General features: G+C 39.9%; 1 protein-coding gene across 1 annotated transcript; it reads right to left on the bottom strand.

Annotated features, from left to right (window-relative positions):
- Positions 1-2,496: 2,496 nt before the first annotated feature.
- Positions 2,497-22,610, bottom strand: mid1 (midline 1). The gene is made up of 10 exons (XM_088315672.1): positions 22,445-22,610; positions 12,547-13,268; positions 8,632-8,727; positions 7,548-7,655; positions 6,168-6,316; positions 5,957-6,084; positions 4,681-4,824; positions 4,260-4,421; positions 3,984-4,191; positions 2,497-3,226 (listed from the first exon to the last, which is right to left on the bottom strand). Exons 2-10 carry the CDS (start codon positions 13,210-13,212, stop codon positions 2,878-2,880), a joined length of 2,010 nt encoding a protein of 669 aa, XP_088171798.1. The 5' UTR covers positions 13,213-13,268; positions 22,445-22,610; the 3' UTR covers positions 2,497-2,877.
- Positions 22,611-24,581: the final 1,971 nt, after the last annotated feature.

The raw sequence follows: 24,581 nt of genomic DNA, 5'->3' as shown, positions 1-24,581 counted from the left end.
GTTCATCCCATTATGTATTGATTTATATTTAATATGGGAAAAATATATCTAAAAGTAAAAGAGGGGGAACAAATCAATGATTTTTAACAAATATTTTAGTGTCCAATTTATAAATACACTCAACATTTGGTACACTTTGCTAAGGCTGTCTTAGGAACCATTCATTCTCTATTTTCTCAAGTAATTTTATGAAGTGTTTTAAACTCGTGTCTCCTTTCTAGTCGTGTATTAAAAACGAAGGAGGAGGGGCATTACATTAAAATACAGTTTTTGAAATGCACATCTCTATTAAAGAAAATGTAATTAACTTATTGAACATAGAGTGCCACTGCTAGTTAAAACAATTGTAATAGATAACAGGTGGTTTGGAGAATCGTTTAAACAACCGGTAACAAAATACAGTAAACAGAAGCACATTCTTAGCATTCCTGCTGGTAACCTCAACTGACACAGTCACTGAATATTAGAATGGCTAAAGCTATTGTGTAGAATATGTGGATGGTGTTTGTAGGTGGTCGAAAATAATATGGCCGCCTCACATGCATATATTGTTTGTTGGTGATACACAGTATTCATGATGATTTCAAATATATGTCAAAAATGCAATAAATACCTTCTGGCTACTGGCTACCTTTTAAAATATAATCTATTGCAGGAGTGATCTGGAAGGATTGTAATCTCCGTAATAAATAAGGGATTATTGAATTAAATGCTTGACGTCCAATATGGGGGAACACTTGGTCAAGTGGTTAGTATGGTTCTGAGGTGAAAATCTCAGCTCAGGCCTTGCTGTGTGGAGTTTGTAGGCTTTCAAACACTTTTGTAGCTTTTCTCTGAGTTTATCCTAAATTGTCAAAATACATTGAAATGAAAGGTCACCAATTTGTTGTCTGTTATTCTTTTTTTTAATCATCTATCATTCCGCTTGTTCCAAACCTATTTTCTATTTTCTTTGCCTTTAACTGATTTTGTCTACAACAACACCAGGGACAAAAAAAAAAAACACAGTGAAAAACGCTCAGCGAAATTGCAAATGGAAAAGTGGAGCTTGAGGCATATTTTTATGGAAGAGTTTTTTTTTTGTGTGTGAGTGTGCAAACAATCTGCATTCTGAAGACGCAGTTTGCCAATTCTATATAAAAGATGTAGCATAAAAAAATAATAAAAAGCAACAATATTTCTTCTTAATTTGAATCACGTTTTGCTGTTGTGTTATTTTGTTACACTAGTTTCTGCTTTTACACAAAACTTGTTATCAAACGGAGTCATTGTGGGTTGGGGTTCATCACAAAAATGTCTATAAGAGCGTATCGAGTGAAAATATGCATAGCTTTCGCAATTAATCGATAAAGGCCTGGAGCGTTTGTTGATGTGACTCATAGCATGCGGGTGGCAACCTTGTGAGTCTCGTAGGGAGGTCACGTGGAGTTCAGTGTTTATCCGCTTTGATGGAAAGGAATCACTGCAGAGTTCAAGCCGTGTTACACTAGCACAAAAAGACACGTCAGAGCATATCACATCAAGTTACACACGCACGCGCACACACACGTGCACACACACTTTTCAGTTTTTATTCCCTCCCCTCTTTTGCACTGCAATTATGATGAGTGTTTGTCCAAGATTTAATCAGAGATTATGTCTTAGTTAGTGCAAAAAGGTCAACAGACCGATCATATTAATGAGCGTGCCTCACATCAAGCTTCTAAAAGTTAGCAAATTATTGAGCGATCTCAAACACTTTTTCATCGTTTATTTTTTTGTATTTTTTTTGGAATGGCAAAAATACTTTGTTATGATTACTGGGGCCATTTTAACCACGACAATGGGCAGTTAGCTAGTTGGCGAGCTATGCATCTTCGTCGGATGCCACAATTTCCAGAACAACTTGGTGCCGTTATTTAAATTCCCACGCGAGGAGTTGGTGCCGTTGAATGAGCCTGCCGCACAACCATCACATAAATCAGACAAGCCCTAGAAGCTTGTTAGCTCGCGAACAATCTGGTGTGTAGTGCCTCTCGTCGTGCTGTGGAAAGACGGTGTCGGGCGGTATGCGTAGTGATGTGAGGCAGACATAAAAAAGTTAACACCCATTTTTCAGTGCACTGTGGTTTCCACAGATTCGGCAGACACCTCCACATGATTTGAGAGTGGAGATTACGGCTTGATTTTTTTTCATAATTTTGAAGCAGCTCGATTTTCATACTTGGAGATTTTTTTCAATCATTCAAATTTGGCAGGGTTATTATCAACCTCTGTCAAATTTTGAAGAGATTAAGTTTCACTTACAGGGACTTTAATGTTGAATTGATTTGACATAATATTACCAGTGACTTTTTACTTTTTACACTCGTCAGAGAAGAATGTTAAAATGTTTGTTAAAACAGTAACAGTACGGTTAATAAATGTGTTATATTGGCCATTTTATACCCATACAATCTAATGCGAAAAATTTACAGCATCTTGAAATGGAAAAAAATAACACATTTGCATGAAGCATTGTTTGTAAGTGGCTTCAAAATGCATTTTATTGCGACTCAAAGTGCTAGAAAGTTTACAACCACATACAGTATTAAAATAGACATTTATCACTTAAGAAACTTTAGGACAACACAAGGATTCATCAAAAACAATTTTTACATTATATGGATACAAATGCACAAATTAAGATTAGGTAAGCAAAAAAAAAAAGAAAAAAAAAGCCACCAATTTAAAATATTTTAGCAATTTAAAACAGTAGGTATCTCCTTTTGAAACAATCCAGCAGAATAATGTACATAAATGTGCAAAGTAAAATGCTTGAAAATCATTTAAAAAATGCAAATTGTTGAAAGTTAAACTCATTAAAAGGTTGGATGAGGAATAAAGTCCACACAAACGTCAGTTGCTGGACTCGCTTCCCTCGAGGTGGTCCGGGATAGGCAGTCCAGTGAGGATTGTCAGACATCGGTTCCACACGTTGAACACGGGGCAGACGGGCTGTGCGAAGCCTATGTCGAACGTGTGCAAGTGCTGCGAGCCCACGGCATCATAGAACGACAGGAAGCCCGAGTCGTAGTCCAGCAGAATGCCGAGTCGGCGCAGGTGGGGCGAGGGCTCCAAGGTGGTCTCCTTGCTGTTGTGACGGGCCACCCATGAGTTGTTACAGCGGGACAGTACCCAGGAGGCCGAGTTCTTGCCCACCCACTCGTGCTTTGGTGCCGACTTGTAGGCAATACCCACTGCAAACCTCCATGATTGGAGGGAGAAAAGAAAAGAATGACTATATCAAGTGCACTACAATAGCACTTGTGCTTTTCCACGGCAGAGCTTCAGATTTGTTTTCCACTTCAAAACAGTACTGCAGGAAAACCACGCTGCACTGTTTTGGGATTTTATCTGAGCTGAGACTAAGGGCCACTGCAGCAAAGTGGAGATTGGGCACTACAATACTGCAGCATTTAGAACTATGGGCCAGTGACATGCATGATATTTGGGTGTGCATTTAATTTTGCGAATTTTAGGAGACAAAGGGCCACTGCAGCAAAGTTAGGACTTTGGACTAACAGTGTAATACGACAGTGTCGAGAGCTAAATCACAGCAACAGCGGCAGCTAATATTACCATGTGCATTTCTATTTTATTCGAGAGGAGACAGAGCGCTGCAAGAACAGCTGCAGCAAATTGGAAACTGTGGACTAAAATACCGTAGTGTCCCAGGGTAGGGCAAAGCAACCGGGTAAGGCAGTGTTAGCATGAGTGTTCATTTTTGACATTTTCAAATCTAATCGTATTTGAGAGGAGATTGAGGGCAGCTCGGGCACGAAGTGCAGCAGCAAAATAGAGATTGTGGGCTAAAACTGCTACAGTGTTGAAAGCAAAGGCACAACAACAACAGGGTAAGTTCGCTAATATATGTATTTTGCTTAATTATCCCAACACATAATATTGAATTCAAAATGATCAATTTGGTGATTTTCCAAGGAAAACAAGCTGAAAGTATTCACCATGTGCTTCCTCCGATGAGAGCCTCCCAGTAATGACGGCCGCTGTCGATGTAAACATTCCCGGTGACGCCGTAGCTGCTGTTGCTGCTGAAGCGGTCTTGGCTGTGACTCTTCTTGGATGACGTCTCATCCCTCTCCACCGTCAGGTTGTCGTGGGACACCCGCAACTTCCGGTGGGCGGACTTAGGATCCAGTTTGAACGGTTGACCTGGGATCAAAACAAAAGACAAAGCTCTGTGAGACTTTTGTGGAGACACGTGTGGAAAAGAGACTTACTGTTGGTCTTGAGCTTTCCTGGTTCGCTGCTGCGGTTTCCGGCCTGGTTGATGGCTTTAACGATGAAGACATACTTGGTGCCGCATTGGAGCCCGTGCACCGTGTAGTGATTTTGCTTGATGTTTGGCACGATCATCCAGCTGTCCGCAGAATTGCACAAACCTGCAGAACACCAGGAAGGCAGAAGATGCTTTGCTAAAACAATCTTGCAATACCATACTTCTCATTTTCGTCACATTTTCACTCTGTTGGCCTCCCGCTTTTTCACTCAGAGGAGGCATTTAATCACAAATATTCAATTTGTTATTAACCTTTAGTTCTGTAGCAATCAAGAGAACGCTAACAACAACAGTACAACGAAAGGATGACAAAGACCAGCAAAAAAAAAAAAAAAAAACAAAAAAAAAAAAAACCAACTTACTGACAACATTGGCATGACTGGTGAAGATGGCGTATTGGAGTTCATAGGACAAAACGGTGAACTCGTCGTCTGACGTCCAGTGAACCGTGATGGTGTCGTACGAAGCCGTGCATAATTCCTCACGGATTACCGGCGGATTTGGCGCTGCAGCAAGGAAGAAGACAAAAAAAAAAAAGAAAAAAGAAAAAATGTTTTTCTGAGATTATCATCAAAGGCTTCGCACTGCGCCGGGGTATAAATAGCAAACAAAAAACAATTTGTCGCGGGGATTAGCGCATGCTTATTAGCATCAGGTCTTTGTGATTTGTTTAATGCCAAACAAGTGTAATTCAGATGTAGTCACAATCCCACCAGCTAAATTCTCACAGATACAAACATGTTTTGTTTTGCGCGTATGACCCTTTTTTGTGTTGTTTTTAGCACTTGGCAAAGTGAAGTGTGATGATGGAGCTTGAGATGCATGGTTGCGTAGACAACTGCAATGCACGCTAGCTAACATTTTGATTTGACTTTCTCAACATTATTGTCCACACATTTTTTGGGGGGTATTTGGTAAAACTGTAATTCACCAGCTTCTCCACAAGGTAGCGTAATTATGTGGGACGAAGCTGGAGCATACCAACCCATCCACTGCGAAAACAACCAAGGTTTTGAACCCAGAACCTCAGAACTATGAGGCAGACATGCTAACCACTACCTAACTGTGCACAATAAAAAAATATGTGCCGGTATCTCTGAATTTGAATTTTAACTGAATTTTGTTTAAAAAAATATATTTTCACACGCACAAAAAAACCCATTAAATATTTACTTATTGGGTTAAAAAAAATGAGAAAATGAGAGCACACTATTTTATTTCATGGCACACAGAAGTGGATTGAAACCCAATTAGAGCGTATAAGTAGTTGCTAAAAAAAATAGCAAAAAGCATGACAGCGACATCAGGCAATCAACACTCAAGCGGATCAAAGCACAATCGATAAATATCAATCAATAAATATTTAAAAATAGGGGCACATTTGTTGAATTAAAAAAACAAAAACAAAACAGAAACAGTACATGCCTTTCATTAGTTGCTCTACGTACTACTATGACGTCCTACTACCTTGTGTCGACTCGTTGAATGAAAAACAGCCCCAAAAAAATCATGAAAATTGAACAAGACACCACTTTTGATCTGAAGTGTTATTACAACCATACAAAACAGTAACGTAAAAAAAAAAAAGTAATGAATAAGGGTTCAACATTAGATGCAAGATAAAGTAAAAAGACTCACCTGTGAGATAATCCAAGCTCTCTAACATTTTCTTCTCCCTTGTGAAGTCAAGAGCAAACGTATCAAAGGTGTCGTTCAGATTTATTTCCGGTAGCAAGATCTGAGAGGACGCTGTTGCCATGGAAACTCTGAAGCAGGTCAAAAAATGTAAGATAAGCCACTGACATTTTCATCAAATCTTTCATCCGGGATGTTCTTGGCGTCCACTGACCTCTCACAGATGCTTTTGGCCGACTGAAGGAAGCGAGAGGGCTCCGTCTCTTTCAGGGTGTGGTCGGCCTGAGCGATGAGCGAGGTGGACCTTTCGACGCACTGCTTGCAGCTGCCGATTTGCTGGGCCAGCTTCCTCAGGCGCACTGTCTGGGCGGGTCGAAGGGAATCCATTGGTGAAAAATGAGGGCCACTCAGCGACAATGGAAATGAAATAGCACTGGATAAAATTTGGTCGGTGGTTCATGGACATTTCACAGGAATTTTAAGCACAAATAATAATTTTCCATGTGTTTAAATCATGTGATAATTGTGGTCATTTACATGTGGTTGAACCTCTAATGTCGAATACACAAATTTTGGACTACTTAGAATTCAACCATTTCACCCCTAGCTGCTCATAACACTCAAAACACATAAGTTCTGAGAACGTTAAAGGATAGTCTGCAAGAATTTTGCTTTTAATTAATTTACTAAAAGTCAAAATTCTTTTTTTTTTTTTTTTTTAAATCACTGCTATATCCAGATGTGAATGAAAAAAAGAATCTAAATTCTTCAATATTATTTTAGCTGTACCATGGAACACAATAGAAAGTTTTCTTGGGCCTTTTGTAGATCACTTGCGTGATGATTAAGATCGAGAATCGTAAGGTTCAACCATTTACAAAAAAGTATGAAACAATTTTTGGTCAATAATTTAATAATTAGCTACCTAATTAACTATCTAATTAACTGACTGAATAACCGATAATCTCACAAATAAACTGACTGACTATAGTTGATAACTGACTGACTAACATAATAATACACAATCTTACTAATTATTTGATAACTGTCTAGATGACTGACTTGATTACTTTTCTGATTATTTGACTTGATTTATCAAGGTGACTGAATGACTGACACATTCATTCATTCCCTCATGAACTAAAAGACTGACTGATGGATGAAATAACTAATTAATAGTAACGCATACTAAAATGTTAACGGAAACATTTTCTGCACCTGTAATTATTTTGCATATTTTTTCCAATTCATTTCTGCAAATGTGAGGTTGACCAACATCCCAGACAGGATTGTGTTCAGCCGTTGCATTTCCATCCCAGAAAAGATTTGTGTTCAACCTTGCAGCCTCCATTGTATTTTATTTGCCTTTTGTAGCCATTCCCCATCTTTCACCCATCTTTGCCATTGGATATAAATAATGAAAGTATATTAATTGACAACAAGTGAAGTCTGAGGCTTTCAAGGTTTCAACCTAGCACCCGGCATGCCTTACTGCAGCATTCCAACAGGAAGAATGAGCTCCTCTGTTGAGTTCCAGGGACTCAGCGGCAAGGGTTATCAAGGTTATCGAGATATAAAAGGTGACAAACAGTACCTTTCCCTCCTTTATCTTGGTACCGATGATTTGCCTTCTCTGCTGTATGATATTGATCAGGAGGTCACACTCCTCCAGTAGCTTGTTTTCTTGCCTGGATGCATTTATCTGGACACGGGAGACAAGTCCAGATAATCACCGGTCAATAATGGAGTGTCGTCAAGTAAAGTGTAGTTTAAGCTTATACAAATCCCACACAAGAGGGTTGACTCACTTAGACTACAAATAAGCAATTTGTTTTTTACGGGGAAGCAAAAAAAAAAATCAGGTAAACACAAGGGACATTAATACAAACAAAATTGCGTGCTGATGCTTTTAGAATTATGCGGGTCGGTTGGAATTGATTGTTAATTAATATTGTCTTACATACTGGCTATCTAACAACAAAATAACTGACCAACTGGATGAAAATATAGTTGACTCACTGCCTAACAGTATAACGGACAAACTTACAAACAAACGGACTGACTGATGAACAAAATAACTGACCTAGCAAGCAACCAACTAAGAGACCAACAAACTGACTGACTAACTTACTAACAGAATACCAGGGTCTAACAAACAACTGGAAAGACAGACCGACCGACAAACCGACCAGCTAACTGACTAGTTGACTGACTGAATGGCTAACAAAATAATAGACAATCCTACAAACAAACCGAATGACTAAATGACCAACTGACTGATTCACTGATTGACTAACTAGCTAGCCGTAGACACAACAATGCCACAAATATACAGAGTAACATACTGAGTATTTAACAACAAAATAACTGGGTAAAAATATAGTTGACTGACTGCTTCACAGGATAACAGTCAATCATACAAACGGACTGACTGAGAAACTGACTGGCTGACCGGCTAACTAGCTAACAGAATAACTACATACTACTGACTGACTAACAGCATAACAAGCCATCTGACTAACTTCCTGACTGGCAGACAAACGGCGACAGAAAATGAACCTCTCACCTCAAGCATTGAGCCCTTGGTGGATATAATGATAGATTTACAGGCTAATGAGCGTTTGATGATGATGTAAAGCCACCTTCAGCCACTATTTCCTAAGCGTTAATAGCCTCACCTCCACGTGTTGGCACGTCTGGATGAGTTTTCCCATCAGAGTTTCCAACTCACTGGTCCTCTTGATGAGATTGCTGAGGTTGGTGTCCAAGGCATGCTGAGGGAAAAAAAGCCACAGAAACAAAAATGCATTAAAGAGAATATTTAATTACACACGGGCCCCACGCTACGCTTTGAATGTAATAAATGCTGGAGCGGAGTTAAGTGAGAGAGAACAGGAATGACCACATTTGGCCGCCGATTGGTACGATGGCCTCCAGCCGTCACGGCGTGCCAAAGAAGCCATCACGCCGCCTGCTGAGGCCGTGAAGCTTAGCCGAGCATCTGTCTAACCAAACCCCGGCCCTGTTAATCACCGCCTCCGATCAAAGGCTTATGTCTCCAAGTTCATCTCTGGCTGTAATTGGCTGCCATAACGACTCTCCCATTATGAAACATTATCGCCGCTGAGTTAAAGATTTATTATGTGTCATTACATAAAATTAAATGGAGCGATATATTGTACAGTAAGATTCAAATGGTAATAAGGTGCGACTTGCAGACGGAGTGATAAGTGTTTAAATAGACACCTGAGGATGAAGATGAAACTAGTCACAGAAAAATTTTGAATTGGGTTTGGTTTTAAGCATTTGAAGATAAATACGGGGGAAACGCATGCTAGGCCTTCATATATATGCATACTCTTTATTTAATGATAAAATACACGGCTATCTTTGTCATTAAAAATATTATATTTATCGCAATATGTATACTTTTTAGAGTTTGTTTCAGTGTTTTTTTGTTTTTTTTGGGTGTGATGTCACCAGTGTTGCAAGTAGGTCAAGTGTGATGACGACTCTTGATTGGGAAACGGTAAGTAGTGCTAAGAGGAGTTACACACATCCATTCTGGCTGCACAGTACGAACAATAATTGAACTCAACACACACTTCAAAATTATGCACATTTTTGAGAAAAGACTCACCTCTCAGGCACAGACGGTAATCGCTACAAATGATTGTCATCCATGTTTTAACATAAGGCGCTTAATTTATTTTGACGCTTGTACAGCAGTTATACTTAGGATGGGGACAGTTTGACTCCTTTCTTTTTTTTTCATTCAGGGGATTTTCTACATAAAAAGTATCATTAAAACTACATGTCAACTATAAATTATCAAGAATTTTGCCCTTATTCAGCAATATGATGGACTTAAAATATTCAGTATGATATAGTGCAACTACATCATATTGCACATGTTGACCACTATAATCAACACAAGTTAAATAAAAACTGCATAATTCCGCATCACAAAATGTACACCATAATTTGTGCACAATTGCAATGAAAAGCCAGGGTTAAAAAGCAAAAATAAAAATTAAATGTCAATAAAAGCCTACTACAACAATAGAAATAATTGGATAATTCTAAAGACAGCCACATTCCCAGTTGCACGAGGGTGTACACCGTTACACAAACACCATTTTCACTTCCCCATCAAAAAGACTAAAACAAATTCAGTAATACAATTTTTAGAGTTTATGTGGGATTAATTTTTTTCCCCATCACAAAACGTGGCATTTGAAAAGGGGTGTGTACACTTTTTATATCCACTCTATGTGCTCTGAAATGGCAACAGGTCCAACGCCTCTCGCCCAAAGTCACCTGCGACCCTGATGAGAACAAGCACTATAGAAAATGGACGCCGCCAGATGTCCAACTACAGGCCACTGTGACAGTGTCATTCAAAAATGAACATTATTTTTCCATTGGCTACCATTAGCTAGTGCAGGTGTGCTAATTTTATTTGAAAGCATGCTGCAGAAAATGAATATGTGGAGAAACCTGGGGGGAAAAAAAAGAGCAAACCTGAAATGCACATTATGCCCTGATACGGCGAGTGCCGGTGAGAGTGAGCTAAAATAGTTTTTATATTCAAAACATATGATTTATTCATGCGCAAGACGGGAAAGAGGCTAAAAGCTATTTAAAACCCTGAGCTGCAGGTAGAAAAGGTGAACATGGGCAAAATAACAATATCCATCAAAGTGATGCTGATTGTTTCCAACATCAGAGCCGAAATGTCAAATGGAAGTATCACACAATTCAAATAAACAGAAAGAAGGGCAGCCAATAGAAAAACATGGCAGATAGATTGCGGCCAAGCATTTCCTCTTCCTCTCGAGCCTCCGATACGTCCTCTCCCGCTAATGCAATTCCTTCGTTTTGTTTGAACAGCCGCCTGACCTGGACATCTCTTTTCCTAAAGTCATTTCATCCTGATGAGCGGAAAGAATCTTTTTCCAAGCCAACACTTTGTGATCCACACCTTCACCGCGACTAGTCTTCCTTCCTTCTTCCTATGTGGCCCAACGTGTCGCCGTCCTGCTCTGGAATCTTATCTCATATCAACATGGGAATTTTTTTTTTCTTTTTTTTTGTTGCCAATGTCAACATTAAATGATAGATTTGAGCACAGCAGAGAGAATAGTAAACATACACTGGCCTCAACATGAGGGACACCTGAACACTCTAATGATCTACATAAAAGTTCCATACCTCTCTGACAGTGTTCTTCAAAAATAAGCATTGTTATCGCTTTATAGGCAGAAATGTTTTTCTCCAGATCATGTAGTTGATCTTATTAGACGCAGGCATACCTAATGAAGTGTCTGGTGAGTGTGTGAAGATTTGACATTTAAAAACTATTCCCTAAGAGCGTTTGCATCACTGGGAGTGCATCAGCTCTTCCAGCTGACAGCTGAGCCTCATAGTCAAGTGACACATTCGGAAAAGATGGCAAGTCCTACCACAACAAACTGCAAACATGGCACAAATCTGAAATGCTACGGATATATATATATATATATATATATATATATATATATGTATATATATATATATATATATATATATATATATATCTATATATATGTATATATATATATATATATATATATATATATATGTATATATATATATATATATATATATATATATAGAGAGAGAGAGAGAGAGAGAGAGAGAGACTGAATTAAAATATACTTCACATTTGGTGATTTTACATTCATTAAATAAGTTGAAAATGTGATTAATTACAATTTATTATGAAATTTGTTCATGATTAATTAGTTACAGAAATGTAATCAGCACTAATATATCAAGAAAGAGAGAGAGAGAGAGAGAGAGAGAGAGAGAGAACGAGTGGGATTTGGGGGTATTGTATTGTATTGTATTATATTAGTATATATATATATATATATATATATATATATTTCTTTTTACCATGAAAGTGCTATATTTGAAAAAAAAACATTTTACCATAAAATGTAAATATTTCACCATAATAATTATATATAATACAGTGTCTCACCATTTAAAAAGACAATATGTTTCCATTAAAACACAGTATTTGTTATTCCACACAAGTTAACCACTATAATTTGCGATTTAAATATAATATTTGCAATGCAATTTTTTGGCACAATATTTGTCATGAAAATAAACACGTTAAGCCATGAAAATGAAAACTTTACCATGAAAACATATTTTACCAGAATTATCATAATGCAAACTGTATACGGATTTTCCCATTTAAATTCTTGACCATCACAAATATTATATTTTGCCACAAAGTTTTGCAATGAACATGCAAAGTTTACCATGAAAACACAACGTCAGATTGCCTTGGAAGTGCTATATTTGGCTGGCAGTACCAAATATTTTGAAAACTTTTTACCATAATAATTGTATATATATCTTCACGTAATACTCATACAAACATACAATTTTTTTTTACCATAATGCAAACACAGGAAGCGCTTATTACAAAATTTGAATGTGATCTGTAAAAGTAACTTTGCGCGGCAAAAAAAACAAAAAAAACAAAAAAAAAACAGCAGTAAGGTGACAGATTGTGTTATTAAAAGAGGTCTCACCTTCAGTTTGTCGTATCGGTCGCCCAGACCGGCAACTTGGTGGTCCCGGTGCCGTCCGACCAGCTTGCACAAGGCGCAGATCAACTGCTCATCCGTCAAACAGTACATGTTGACCTTCTCCTCCTCGTGCTCCACGCACATGACCCCTCGCATGTGGGAGTCCAGCAGGGGCTCAACGAGGCGATGGCCCGTAAAGGGCTTCTTATTGGGGTGGGTGGCTTTTAGGCAGTCGTCGCAATAGGACACCTCGCAGGTGACGCAGGTCTTCACGGCGTACTGCGGCGGCTCCTGCTCGCAGAATTGACACGGCACCCGCTCTCCGGGCTGCGTCATGGCGCCGCCGTCGGGGGCGGCTCGCTCCCGCCGGGGCTGACTGGGTGAGTTGGGTCCGCTGAGGGAAGCCTTCTGGTAGCGGTCGATGATGTTCTGCAGGGTGACGTTGCGCTTGAGTCCCTCTAGGCCTCGCTGGTTGAGGTTGATGACATAGCGGCAGGTCGGGCACTGGAAGGCTCGGATGGACTGGACGGGCTCGTTGGGGGTGCAGTGCGACACCAGGATGCGGTGGGCGCAGTTGGAACAAAGGCTGTGAGCGCAGGGCAGGAGAAGCGGGTCCTCAAAGAGCTCCAGACAAATTGGGCATGTCAGCTCGGACTCCAGTGTTTCCATCTTCAGGCCAAACTAAGCGGAGAGGGCAGCGAAATCCAGGGAAGCCGCTCAGCTATCTGCACACATGCAGTTACAGCGTGGGAAAGCATATATTTAAAACTTTAAACGTCAGATATGATTATTTTTGTATGCATTGTTGTTATCGTGGTTGCGCTTTGCAGTGTTGCGGAAGTTTGCATCATACAGGTAACCAGAAAACTGAAATCTCATTTTGAAGGAATTGATGTAGTACAAACATCTGCCATCGATTTCACAATAAGTTCATTATTGGGAATGTAATTTGCAATGCATTCCTACCCCACTGTCAACCACAACCGCCTCATGCAACATTAATTTTCCAAATTATTCTTAATTAATACATTTTTAGAGTGGCCTGAACTGCTTGATAAATGTAAAATATGCAGCGGTGGGACAATAAGGTAGTGGTCGCTACATTTGGCTCACAGTTCCGAAGTGACGGTTCAAATCTGTGCTTTGGCCTGTGTGAAGTTTGCATGTTCTTCCAGTGTTGTTGTTGTTTATTTTTTTTTGCAGACACACAAAACATTCATCGTAAACTAAAAAAATTCCATAATTGAAAATGTGAGTGTGAATGATTGTGCCCTGTCATCGGTTGTGTCTAATCTCAGTCAGTCGTATGGATGAATGCACGGATAGTGCAAAATGTGTATTTTTCTACATTTTATTTATGCTCTTCATTTAATTATTTATTATTATAAAGTATTAGGGAATTATTTTTAGCTCTTTATTCTACTAACTAGACAAATAATCATATTATAAATGTATTATTATTATAATATATTCTAATAAAGAGATCATACGAAGAGGTGTTTCTTAAAAACAACGGTTACCTTACTGACGTATATTAGACTGAAAAAATATTATGAAGTGAGTATGTTTCGCTGAAAAAAGAACAACAGGCAATTGAGCATTATTACCTTTTTTTTTTTTAAAGTACAATTCTGATCATAGCAATTGCATTGGATTGTCCCGCCAGTGTCTAACACCACAATACGAGGGCACAGCTCCCCTTTTGCCGCTTAACTGTATCATCAGCCTTTTAATTTGGCCTAGATAAAGTACTTTCACCCCTCTAACCCTTCTCCATATGCTGCAGTGAGGACTGACAGCTCAGTCAAGCAGAAGCGGATTGGCCCGCTTTGCTGAAGTCTTGGGCCTCCGTGCGCTCCACACTATCACACACACTGAAGCCTTTGTTCCCGGGCCGGGTCAGACACCCCAGCTGTGAGTGGACATAGCGCACCCTCTGACCTTCCACCATTCACACCCCCATTCCACCGAGGTGATTCCTTGACAATACACGCTCATTATGTGTGAAGAAGGCGAAAGCTTGTTATCGGGGAAGGAGACAGCAATTACCTCTGAGCATGTTGGTTTCTTTAACCCTCCCACACACACACACACACACACACACCCCCACAGGCGCCGTAGCGGACAAGTGTGTGACTGTTATGACGGTGATGTCACTTTCTTGCGTCCAGTGGAAGCTGAAGCTCAGGTTGACATGCCATCCAATCTATAACTTCAATCTAAGTTTTACAAAAAGAAAAATAATCAAACAACTGTGTTTTGTCAAACAGTTTTCCGCTGCCTTAAATACAGACAATAATAAAGCATTATGAAAATTTCTAAAATAGCCACAAATCCATGCAATATTATTCCAATTGACCCACCGATGGATTCCGCCACGCTTTGCACCGCCGATTCATTTCTGCAGAAGGAAGAAGACCCTTGACCGAAAAAAAAAAGAAAGAAAAATCACATCCACCAGAGCGGCGGCGGCGGCATCGTTGGCAAACTAGGAAACACGACTGTGATTCCCGAGACCGACATTCCCCTGAATCCCACCGCAGAACTGATTGAGCGAGACTGGAGCCAGCACAACAGGAAAAGTTGCCCGACAATTCCAGGAAAGCTGCAGCTCCACCTACAGCCGGAGGGATGGCCGGCACTGGAAGAGGAGCGTGTGCGGTGTGTGTGTGTGTGCGTGCGCGCGTGTGTGTGTGTGTATGAGAGAAAGTGAGCGAGAGTGAGGAAGAGAGTTGCCCAGCCCATGAGCTCACAGGTACATTTCTGCGATATCAGCCCATATCAGTGTCATGCTTTCCTTTGTGTGGGTCCATGGGTGTCCCTTTGACCCTCGTCTAACAATGCAATGCCGTGTGAATCACGACAGACTCCAACAGAGATGAGGACAAAAATTCCCCTCGGATCTGCGCAGTGAATAAAGAGAGACTCCAACTACAAAGTTAAAAGCAAACCGCAGAATACTATTTTACGAACCCCAATTCCCGATGAATTGTGTAGATCATAAAAACAAGAGGATGATTTGCAAATATTTTGTCCTATTAAGTCCACTGCAAAGACAAGATATGTAATGTTCAAGCTGATAAAACTTTTTTTAAAATATTTTTGGTTGGTTTTAAAGCTCATTTTGCCTGCAACACATTTCAATTGTTATCTTTTGTCCTTCATAATGCACCACCAAATTTCAACGAAGCAGGTCAGGACTGCTGGCAGACAGATTTAGTACTAGTACTTTTGCAGAATGTGGCTTGGTATCGTCTTGCTGAAATAAGTAGGGATATCCCTGAAAAAGACCCAATTTGGATGGTACGTACTTAACGTAAGTGCAACATTACATAGGTATGGATATCGGGACTTGTGGGAGTAGCCCGCCCATTGCAATGTCAAAAGGTAAGGCACAGCCACAGGGTAAGCTAACGTTGGCATGGGCATTTATTATTCTGATTTTGGATTCTATTCAAGAGGAGACTAAGGGATTCTGTAGCATAGTGGAGACTGTGGACTAGGATACTGAAGTGTCTACAGCTATGGCACAGCAACAGGGTACAATTATGTGAGCATGTGTGTTTATTTTTAATATTTAAAAAAAAAATTTCAAGGACAGACTGAAGAAATATTATTATAAATAAATTAAATAAATTATAGACTACAGTACTGCGTCGAGATCGAAGGCACAACCACAGGCTAAGCTAACATTAGCATGTGTATTTATTTGAGTTTTACAATAAATTCAAGAGGAGATCATGGGCTGCTGCAGAAAATTGGAGAATGCGTACTTGAGCTAGAGCAGAGCCATCTTATTTGGGCTTTTATTTGAGAAGAAACTAAGGGATGCTTTAGCAAAATGGATACTGTGGAGTGCGATTATAGACTGAGACACAAGAGGAAGGTGTTTTTGCTTGTGTCTGTAAATGCTCCGCAATGTTGTGTTACTCACCAGGGACGGCGGGACAAGAACCTGAATCATGTCGAAAGTCGGACAAACCTCCCTGGGGATCCACTCGGCAAAGACTGCGATGTCCAACAAATCCAAAACACAATGTGGAGCAGCCTAACAAGCGAGACAAATAGCTTGGAAAGACAAGGCGAGTGACTTGCAACATGAAGCTCCAGCTGCTCTCTCCCGTGATAGACACCAAGTCAAAGCTGACATGACATGACATCATCTGCCACATCCCAGTCGGCCCTCAAGTGGAGGTGCCGTCAGCTTTCCGTGTACCGCGGCCCCCTGTCACTCAAGCCGTGTCCCCTGAGTGACTCTTCTTCTGGTGCAAAACAGAAGCACATGCACACACACACACACCCACACACAGTTGCAGTTGATATTAAAAAGCTGCGTGAAATTCAAATGAAAATTAGTTCTGGGAGACCAACATGAGCAATAATAGTGCGTACAAAGGCCGCTGAGGTAGACTGGCACTTATGACATGAGTCTATAATGTCCAAAATAAATAAAAAAAAAAATATTTCAATTTTTATTATACCCCAATTTTCACTATTTCATTCATTAATACATGTGAAATTGTAAAGATAGTTACGTAATGTTGTAAAATACAGTTATGTGTTGCTGGCGGGGCGAGGATTTTTTTTTTTAAGGATACCTAAGGGGGTCCGAAAAAAATTCCCAAAAATCAGAAAATACCCAAAATTCAATTATCTTAAGTGCCCCGTAGCTCCACCTCAGTGTTATGATTCGTGTACATACTGTATTTCTATGACTGTCTGTCTTTCTTTAAAACCAGACGACAGCAATGTCAGCCTGCGAACCAGAACAACCTCCAACAAGGTTCTGCAAAGTGGTTGTATTGTAATCGCACAACACTGAAAAAGTAATGGAAAGGCAACCACTCAGGGCCAAGCACGGCCGTTTCTGTGTCGAAAATATACAAAAGAAATGCGGCTAAATTTTGATTCTACTATATTAAGGTCAAATTATTTTTTGCTTAAATGAGGGTATAAGATCCAGTCATAATGCTAACACGTTTTGACGTCCAATTAAGCGTGACTGCCATTGCAGCGGTGACGCACCGCTCGCTGAAAAGGCGTGGGGCTTTGTCAAGAAATGAACTTATCACTGGCGCGTTGATTTGATTAGCAAGTAATGGCACGTTTAGAGATGAAACGACGACAATGTCAAAAGATAGGGAGACAATTTCTCGCTCAAGCACTTTCTAATCCGCTTGGACACGGACTTTTATCAGCGTTTAATGACGGCCACAAAGCATAGAGGGAGCTTCGCTGCTGAATTTTTTTTTTTCCCGGGGAAGACACCTAACGTCATTTCGGGTAATGAGCACGGCCGTGTCCAACGCGCGGGCCTGCTGGTGCTCCGTGAAGCCGCCACGCTCCGCCGCGGCCTGCTCAGGCCTGTAATGTGATTTACGGCTTTAGCCCGGCAAAGCGCTTCATTAGAGCGACAAATGTACCCTGATGTGCAGCCCGACGCAATGCTCAGATTAGACGCACACTTGCTGCTTCCTGACCGGCGTGCCTCATTGTTGCCGCCAACGGGGATGTTATGCTTGCATGGTTAGTTGCTAGAAGTTGCTAAATCTTTTCAACCACTTGCATGAAACATAGCGGAATCATTAAACAAACAAGTACAATTTTCTAAAAGAGAAAAGTAAGGGAAGAACATATAATTGTGGTGCAGACTTGTATAAAAGTGTACTGTATAAAATGGTTATAAGCGTAGCGAAAAATGAAAAAAAAAATTCTACGAAGCGTTTTGGAGTGTCGTGATATGAGAAAAGTTGGGGAAAAACCTAAGATTGTCGTGCAGATTTGATTAAAAAAATCTACAATTTAAAAAAATAAATAAATAAAAAAATTCTATAAAATGTTTTGAGTGTTGTGATATGAGAAAAGTTGGGGGAAAACAACATTTTGGTGCAGATTTGGTTAAAAAAAAAAAGTACAATTTAAAAAAAAAAAAAAAAAATTTTGTGCCATGGACCCAATGCTTAGAAAATTAAGGACAAATTCCAAAATTTTGCAAAGAAGTTAAAACATAGCTAAAACAACATTTATTTCCACAAAAACCTCTTGAAGGTTTGCAGAAAGGACCAAGAATGACAAAAGTAGGGGCAAACATACAATTGTGGCCCAGATTTGGCCAACAGTGCATATGATGGTTTCAAGTTATATGTAGTTTGAAAAGAAAAAAATCTATTTTATTTCCACAAAACCTTCTAAAGGTTTTTGATATGGAACAAGGAAGAGAAAACTTGGGGAAAAACATACAAGTGTGGCGCCACGATGAAAAAAAGGTGTATGCAATGATTACAAGTAACAAGCAAAGCACAAAAATCAACTACTATTTCCCAAAAACCTTTTGGGAGCGTTGGACAAAAGACGAGAAAAGCAGCTGAAAAAAAAATTACTGTGGAGTTTTTTTTTGTTGTTTTTTTTTTAATGTTGGTTCATATCTGGATAAAGAAGCTGCTACAAGAACCGCCATTAAGCATACAACAGATGTATTTTGCTTGTGGGCGTTTCCTTTGTTGAAAGCAAACGACTTCGGCAGTTGCCTCAAACATTTCGTGGTAGTCGTGGAACGGAAGCGTTATGAACAAGGAAAGTAGCGCCAAAACAACTTGAATGTAGGCGCAGGTGCATACCAGGAATTTTTACCTCCAGCGAGCTCAAAACAAGACATGGGGACATTATGCTTTCAAATTGCAAGCTTAAGTCGTGATATGGGAATAGAGTTAAAAACAAAGATTCGGCAAACAACAACACACATTTCATGACGGTGCAGATAATTCTGAAGCGCAAAAAATAAACAGGAAAAAAAGACAAACAAGACACGGAAGTGTTGTAGCTAAAAACACAATAATGTCTACAGGTGAAGCAGCATGAGGCTCATTACGCAGTTATTTTTTCAACGCCCTCTCTCAAGTAACTGTGAACAATATATACGTGTATTTATATATTTGGGATGACGAGGTCACTCAGTGTTCAGTATGAAGGGCACCGGCGTCGTCGTGTTAGTCTGATGACTCCACTTGCACTCACTGCATATATTCTGTTTCTCCTCTTTTGCAAGCACAAAACTATCAATGCAAAAATGATCATAACACCTCATCTGAAAAAGGTTACATTCCTAATTTTGTGTCCAAGCACAATGTTTGCCTTCTCTGTCTGCATTCCTTGTGTGTGGTTGAGGTCAACAGCATCAACTTCCTCTGTGTGACCCGACACGTGCCAGCAGTAGGAAAACACCACGTGTGCAGCAGACCATAAGGAACATTTTTTTTAAACAATGAGACTTCCAACATGTTGTTGTTACAGCAACATACTTCAATGAGGAGAAAGGCAAACATCAACAAGGGTAACTATGTGGAAAATAGTCATAGTGCACCACTATGTGGCTCATTGAATTACTACAACTATGGAACGCCCCAACTGCAAGTACAGGACAGGATTTGAGTGAATGCTGGCAAATAATGCCACAGCACAACTAATAACAAAAAAAAAAAAAAAAAAAAAGAATTACAAGTAAATTCAAAGTATTTCAATCACAATTATAAAACCTTGAATGTAATAAGCAGTTAACTAATGAATTCATAAATACATGTCATCTAACAAGGTTCCGATAATAATATCCATTAGGTATAAACTCTATAATAGGGGCGAACAATGAATTTAATCAATATCACAATAAATTAGACGGTAATTATGCGTCAAGGCTGAAATTTGATTCATTTCAGTTGGTTGGGAGACTTTAGTTTATTTAAAGCACCCTTAGAAATTAGGTTGTATTCGATATATAATATAGTTACTAGAGAAGCCTAAATTGTCCAGACGTGTGAATGTGAATGTCTGTCTATAGGTGACCTTCAAGTGTGTGGCGCCCAGTGCACCATGCAAGGATAGGTCCGACAAGAGCAGAGCAGTACTTTCTAAATATCCAATCACAAAGCTCTGAGGTCATTCCCGACACCGGCGGGGGCATTTGCGCCGTTGTGTGGATTGCTACAATATGCTGGGAAGCATTAAACCACATTGCAGTCCTCAAGTCGCTCATTTCTTTGCATTGTTGATTCGATAACTCTGAGCGATCTTGTTTAAATGGAAAGTACTGTAATAAGCGCTGGAAACAGCAAGAGTCATCGGTCCTTCTAATTAATTCCTTGCAACAAAGAGGGGATATTGTACAGCGCCAATGCACAGAATAGAGTATACGTCTTATTGAATTGTCTCACTAATACTAAACAAAAAGCCCTCTTGATCGCAAGCATAAAAATTCTTGGAACGCGACATTCGGAAATGAGCTTGCATAATGAGCCATATGCTACTTCATTATGCCCAAAGACAAATAAATTAGATTCTGATCACATGCATCAGTCCGGTTTGATCAATTTCCATCCATTCATTTTCTGTTGCGCTTGTCATCATTAACGTGCCTGAAGCCGGCTCGCTTGGCAAAAAGACAGCCAATCACAGGGCACATATAGGAAAGCTACCGTTCACATTCTCACCACGGGACAATTTAAAGGGGAAGGCAGCTCAAAAAAAGGTTTCGATAGTAATATGTTCAATCTAAACACGGAATTGTGATTAGTATCGCCGAATGAGAATTTCATTTTTGCTCAATGTTGCCACATGTGGTCAATAGTAAAGCTGAGCCCAGAGGCTGCTGTTGACTACACGTGGCTGTACAAGGTGAAGTTCAAATACCAACTGAACTACATTTAACTTAAATGGGTCAATTTAACCCATGACATAAGAGGAGATTTAAAGGGGAAGTCAACCCAAACATTTTCTTCACAAAAATATGTTCTATGCAGGCCCACTAGTCAAATCATGGCATTTTGATTGAGATTTTGTTTTTGGAATATGAGTTAAGCCGAAAAATTCACTTGTTTTTGCTCCTCTGAGTGTCACTTGCGTCGACTGAAAATGACATCACAGTCGCTCAGTGGTCCGATAACGACCAATCATGGCTCAACTTCACAAAACAGGTGAGCGATGATGTCATTTTTCAGTCGACGGAAGTGATAAAATGGCCGCCTCCTGATTGGCTAAAAACGGGTGGGTTTTGCTGCTGAACTCATATTCCACAAACGCATTCTTAATCAGAATGCCATGATTTGACGAGTGAATAGAATATCAACCTCCCCTAAAGAGCCTTCAATGAACCAGAGATTCAAAACCAGAACCTCAATCGTGTGCTAACCACTACCCCTCCGTGGCACCTACGCTGGTCTACAATCTTGCAGATTTCCCAAATTCTGACCTAACCCAAATATCTAACCCCCCCTGCATGAGTTTCCATAGCAACACCAGTCCCCGAGGCCATCAAAGGCAACAACACACTCTCGTGGGAAGATGTCAAACATTCCTCCTTACCGAAACCAGATAAGTAACCAATTAGCGAGACAAAGCACGCGTACCAACCACGACGTCCCACTTGTCTTCACGTCAAGCTTATAAGTCGTAGGATGCATGTAAGGAATAATTAAGGCATCCCTCTCGGTGTCAATCAAAAGTGTGTTATCAGTGAGCAGCATTTAGCAGGTCAGCAATGCTTGAAAGGCTGCTTTGTGGCTCTTGTATAAAAGCCATAAAGGAACTTTTATAGTGGCCACTAACAGAAGGGGAAGCCTTCACATATTTACAAGCTCCATTCCATACGGGAAATGACCGCGTGTGCTCTTTTTAACAAGCAGGCTGCTCTGCAAATTGATGCTTTGACGCTGTGGAAAAGTTCCATCTCACTTTGATGCTCCAAAATCCCCCCCGTCGGCCTTTCCCGCTTCGTCATCCCCCGTCCCTTTGGGAAAGCGTTCCGATCAAAAAAAAAAAAAAAACACCAAAGAATCCGTAAACACGACCCAGCCCGACCTGATGATGACTCAGTGTTTCTTTTTTCACGCATGCAGGCACAGAAACGACTTACCCGAGTCATGATGGCATCCATCAATAAAGCAAGGAAGAGAGCAGGAAAGAGTCTCGCACACACGCAGAGCAGAGATGAGTGAGTGACTGCGTGAACTTTGTCCACTCCTCTTCCGTGACGGCCTCCGCTGACAAGCGGGAGGATCGAAAGTTTTCCAGCCAGCCTCTCAGTCCTCTCGATGTGTCAGCCCGCTTTTAGGCACGCAGGCCTGAGAATCGAAGCGCCGGCCAATAGTAAAAGGGGAGGGGGGCCGAGCATGGAAAGAGGCCATAACTCCCCACAAGCATGTTTATGTCATATTCAAATAAACCAAATTGACATCAGCATTGAGTGCATTAGAGGACACATTTGTCTAGACGTGTACGGGGACACTGATGAGAGACTTGAAATTGCAAAGTATTTATCGCCGTGATCGTTGCGCTTGGAAATTATTGGGTACTTGAGTCAATGGCTGAGCACTGAGCCTGATCAGCCAGCAGACACTTATCTTCAAATAATAGAGCTTGATGTGTTGGCATGTGGGAGGTAATTTATTGTCTCAAGGGCCTATACTCTTTATAAGTACAAATGTGACGTTTCTGTAAGATTAATTCTGTTCTATAAGGTTTTTAAAATTATTTCACAAGAATATTTCTTATTTTCCATTAGCTGCCTCGTAGCACTTTAAGTTGTGTTCAATGTAGTTAGATGTCAAAATGCCAAATTTAAATCATTCAAAATATTTCATCACATTTTGTCAAATCTTTCGACTGAAAATTGCTCAGGTCATGACCAATCACAATCTCTTTTCTGAAGTTGAGCAAATGTGATGTCATTTTCAGTCGACTGAAAGTGCCAAAATGGCCGCCTAGTGAGATGGCTAAAAAACAGGGGATTTTGTTGGGTAACTCATATTCTGCAAACACAATATTAATCAGAATTCTGTGTTTTGACTAGTGGGCCTGCATAGAACATAATCTAGAAAATAAAATTTTGGGGTTGACTTCCTCTTTAAAATTTTGTAAAAGTGTGTACTGTATTTAAGAATTATCGGTGTATTATTTATTATTGTTATTATCATGATTATTATTATTATTTAGACTTTCACAGATCTGATCAGCTGGAACATAGCATACATTTTGCATTCATGGCAAAATTGGTGCCCAATCGTAATAAAATTTGCCACTGGATCAACGACGTCATTGATTGGATAAGGAAAACAGGACATTTGAGCAGAAACAATCTCGCTCACTCCAGCGACGTTCTGTGTGGCCATTGTTCATAATCCAAAGTTTCTCAGCATATACAGTCATATTTATTTTAAATTTTCCATAATATATGAAAATAATTTTGTTTTGGATAGCTGCTTCCGACAAGGGGCTCATATGGGACAGTTCCCTGGTAAGGGTTTATCAAAATGGAACCTTGGAATTAACACAAAATGGCTGCTTGAAACCAAAATGGACAACTTTTTATCCAATTTTGGGTTCTTAATTACTTTTTCATACGTCCTGTCAACTTCGTGTTGGTCAGCGAAACTGGGATCATGGGCTAGACCAAACTACGGCCCGGGGGCCAAATGCGGCCCGTTAAACGTTTTAATCCGGCCCGCCAAACTTGAAAAAAAATTAAATGAATAAACCTTGTTAATGTTTTTTTTTCTAAATATTTTGTTGTAATGCTTTTGTTCATTTTCATTTAAAATTAAATATATATATTTTTTTTTCCAATGAGGTGAGGTTTCCAAAACACTCCATCCATCTGCTCCTCGTCCGGCCCCTCTGTCATATTTTAGAACCCATTGTGACCCACCAATCAAAAAGTTTGTCCACCCCTGCGCTAGTCTTTTTGAACCCTTTTTACAAAGTACGACTGAGTGAGTTTTGGGGTTTTGCGTTTCGGATCCTAAAATGAGCCACATTTTGACCTGGGTATATTAACCTAGAAAAAAAAAAATTCAGGCACACCGATGCCTCCAGAGAGTGATTATTTCATCCGAAGAACAATCCAATAAAACATTTCAGGCACGCACAGACATAAGTGTGACTGTGACAGGAACACGGATGGGTCTGATAGGCATCACATTTGGATTCTAGTGCAGTCTGTTCTATAAAAGCCACTGGATGCCGTTGATTAACTTCTTATTGATTGGAAGCGT

This window comes from Idiotropiscis lumnitzeri, chromosome 14, assembly GCF_059441095.1.
Source record: "Idiotropiscis lumnitzeri isolate Australia: NSW breed Sydney's pygmy pipehorse chromosome 14, RoL_Ilum_1.0, whole genome shotgun sequence".
Taxonomy (NCBI): domain Eukaryota; kingdom Metazoa; phylum Chordata; class Actinopteri; order Syngnathiformes; family Syngnathidae; genus Idiotropiscis; species Idiotropiscis lumnitzeri.
This window is presented reverse-complemented; position numbering and strand designations above follow the sequence as displayed.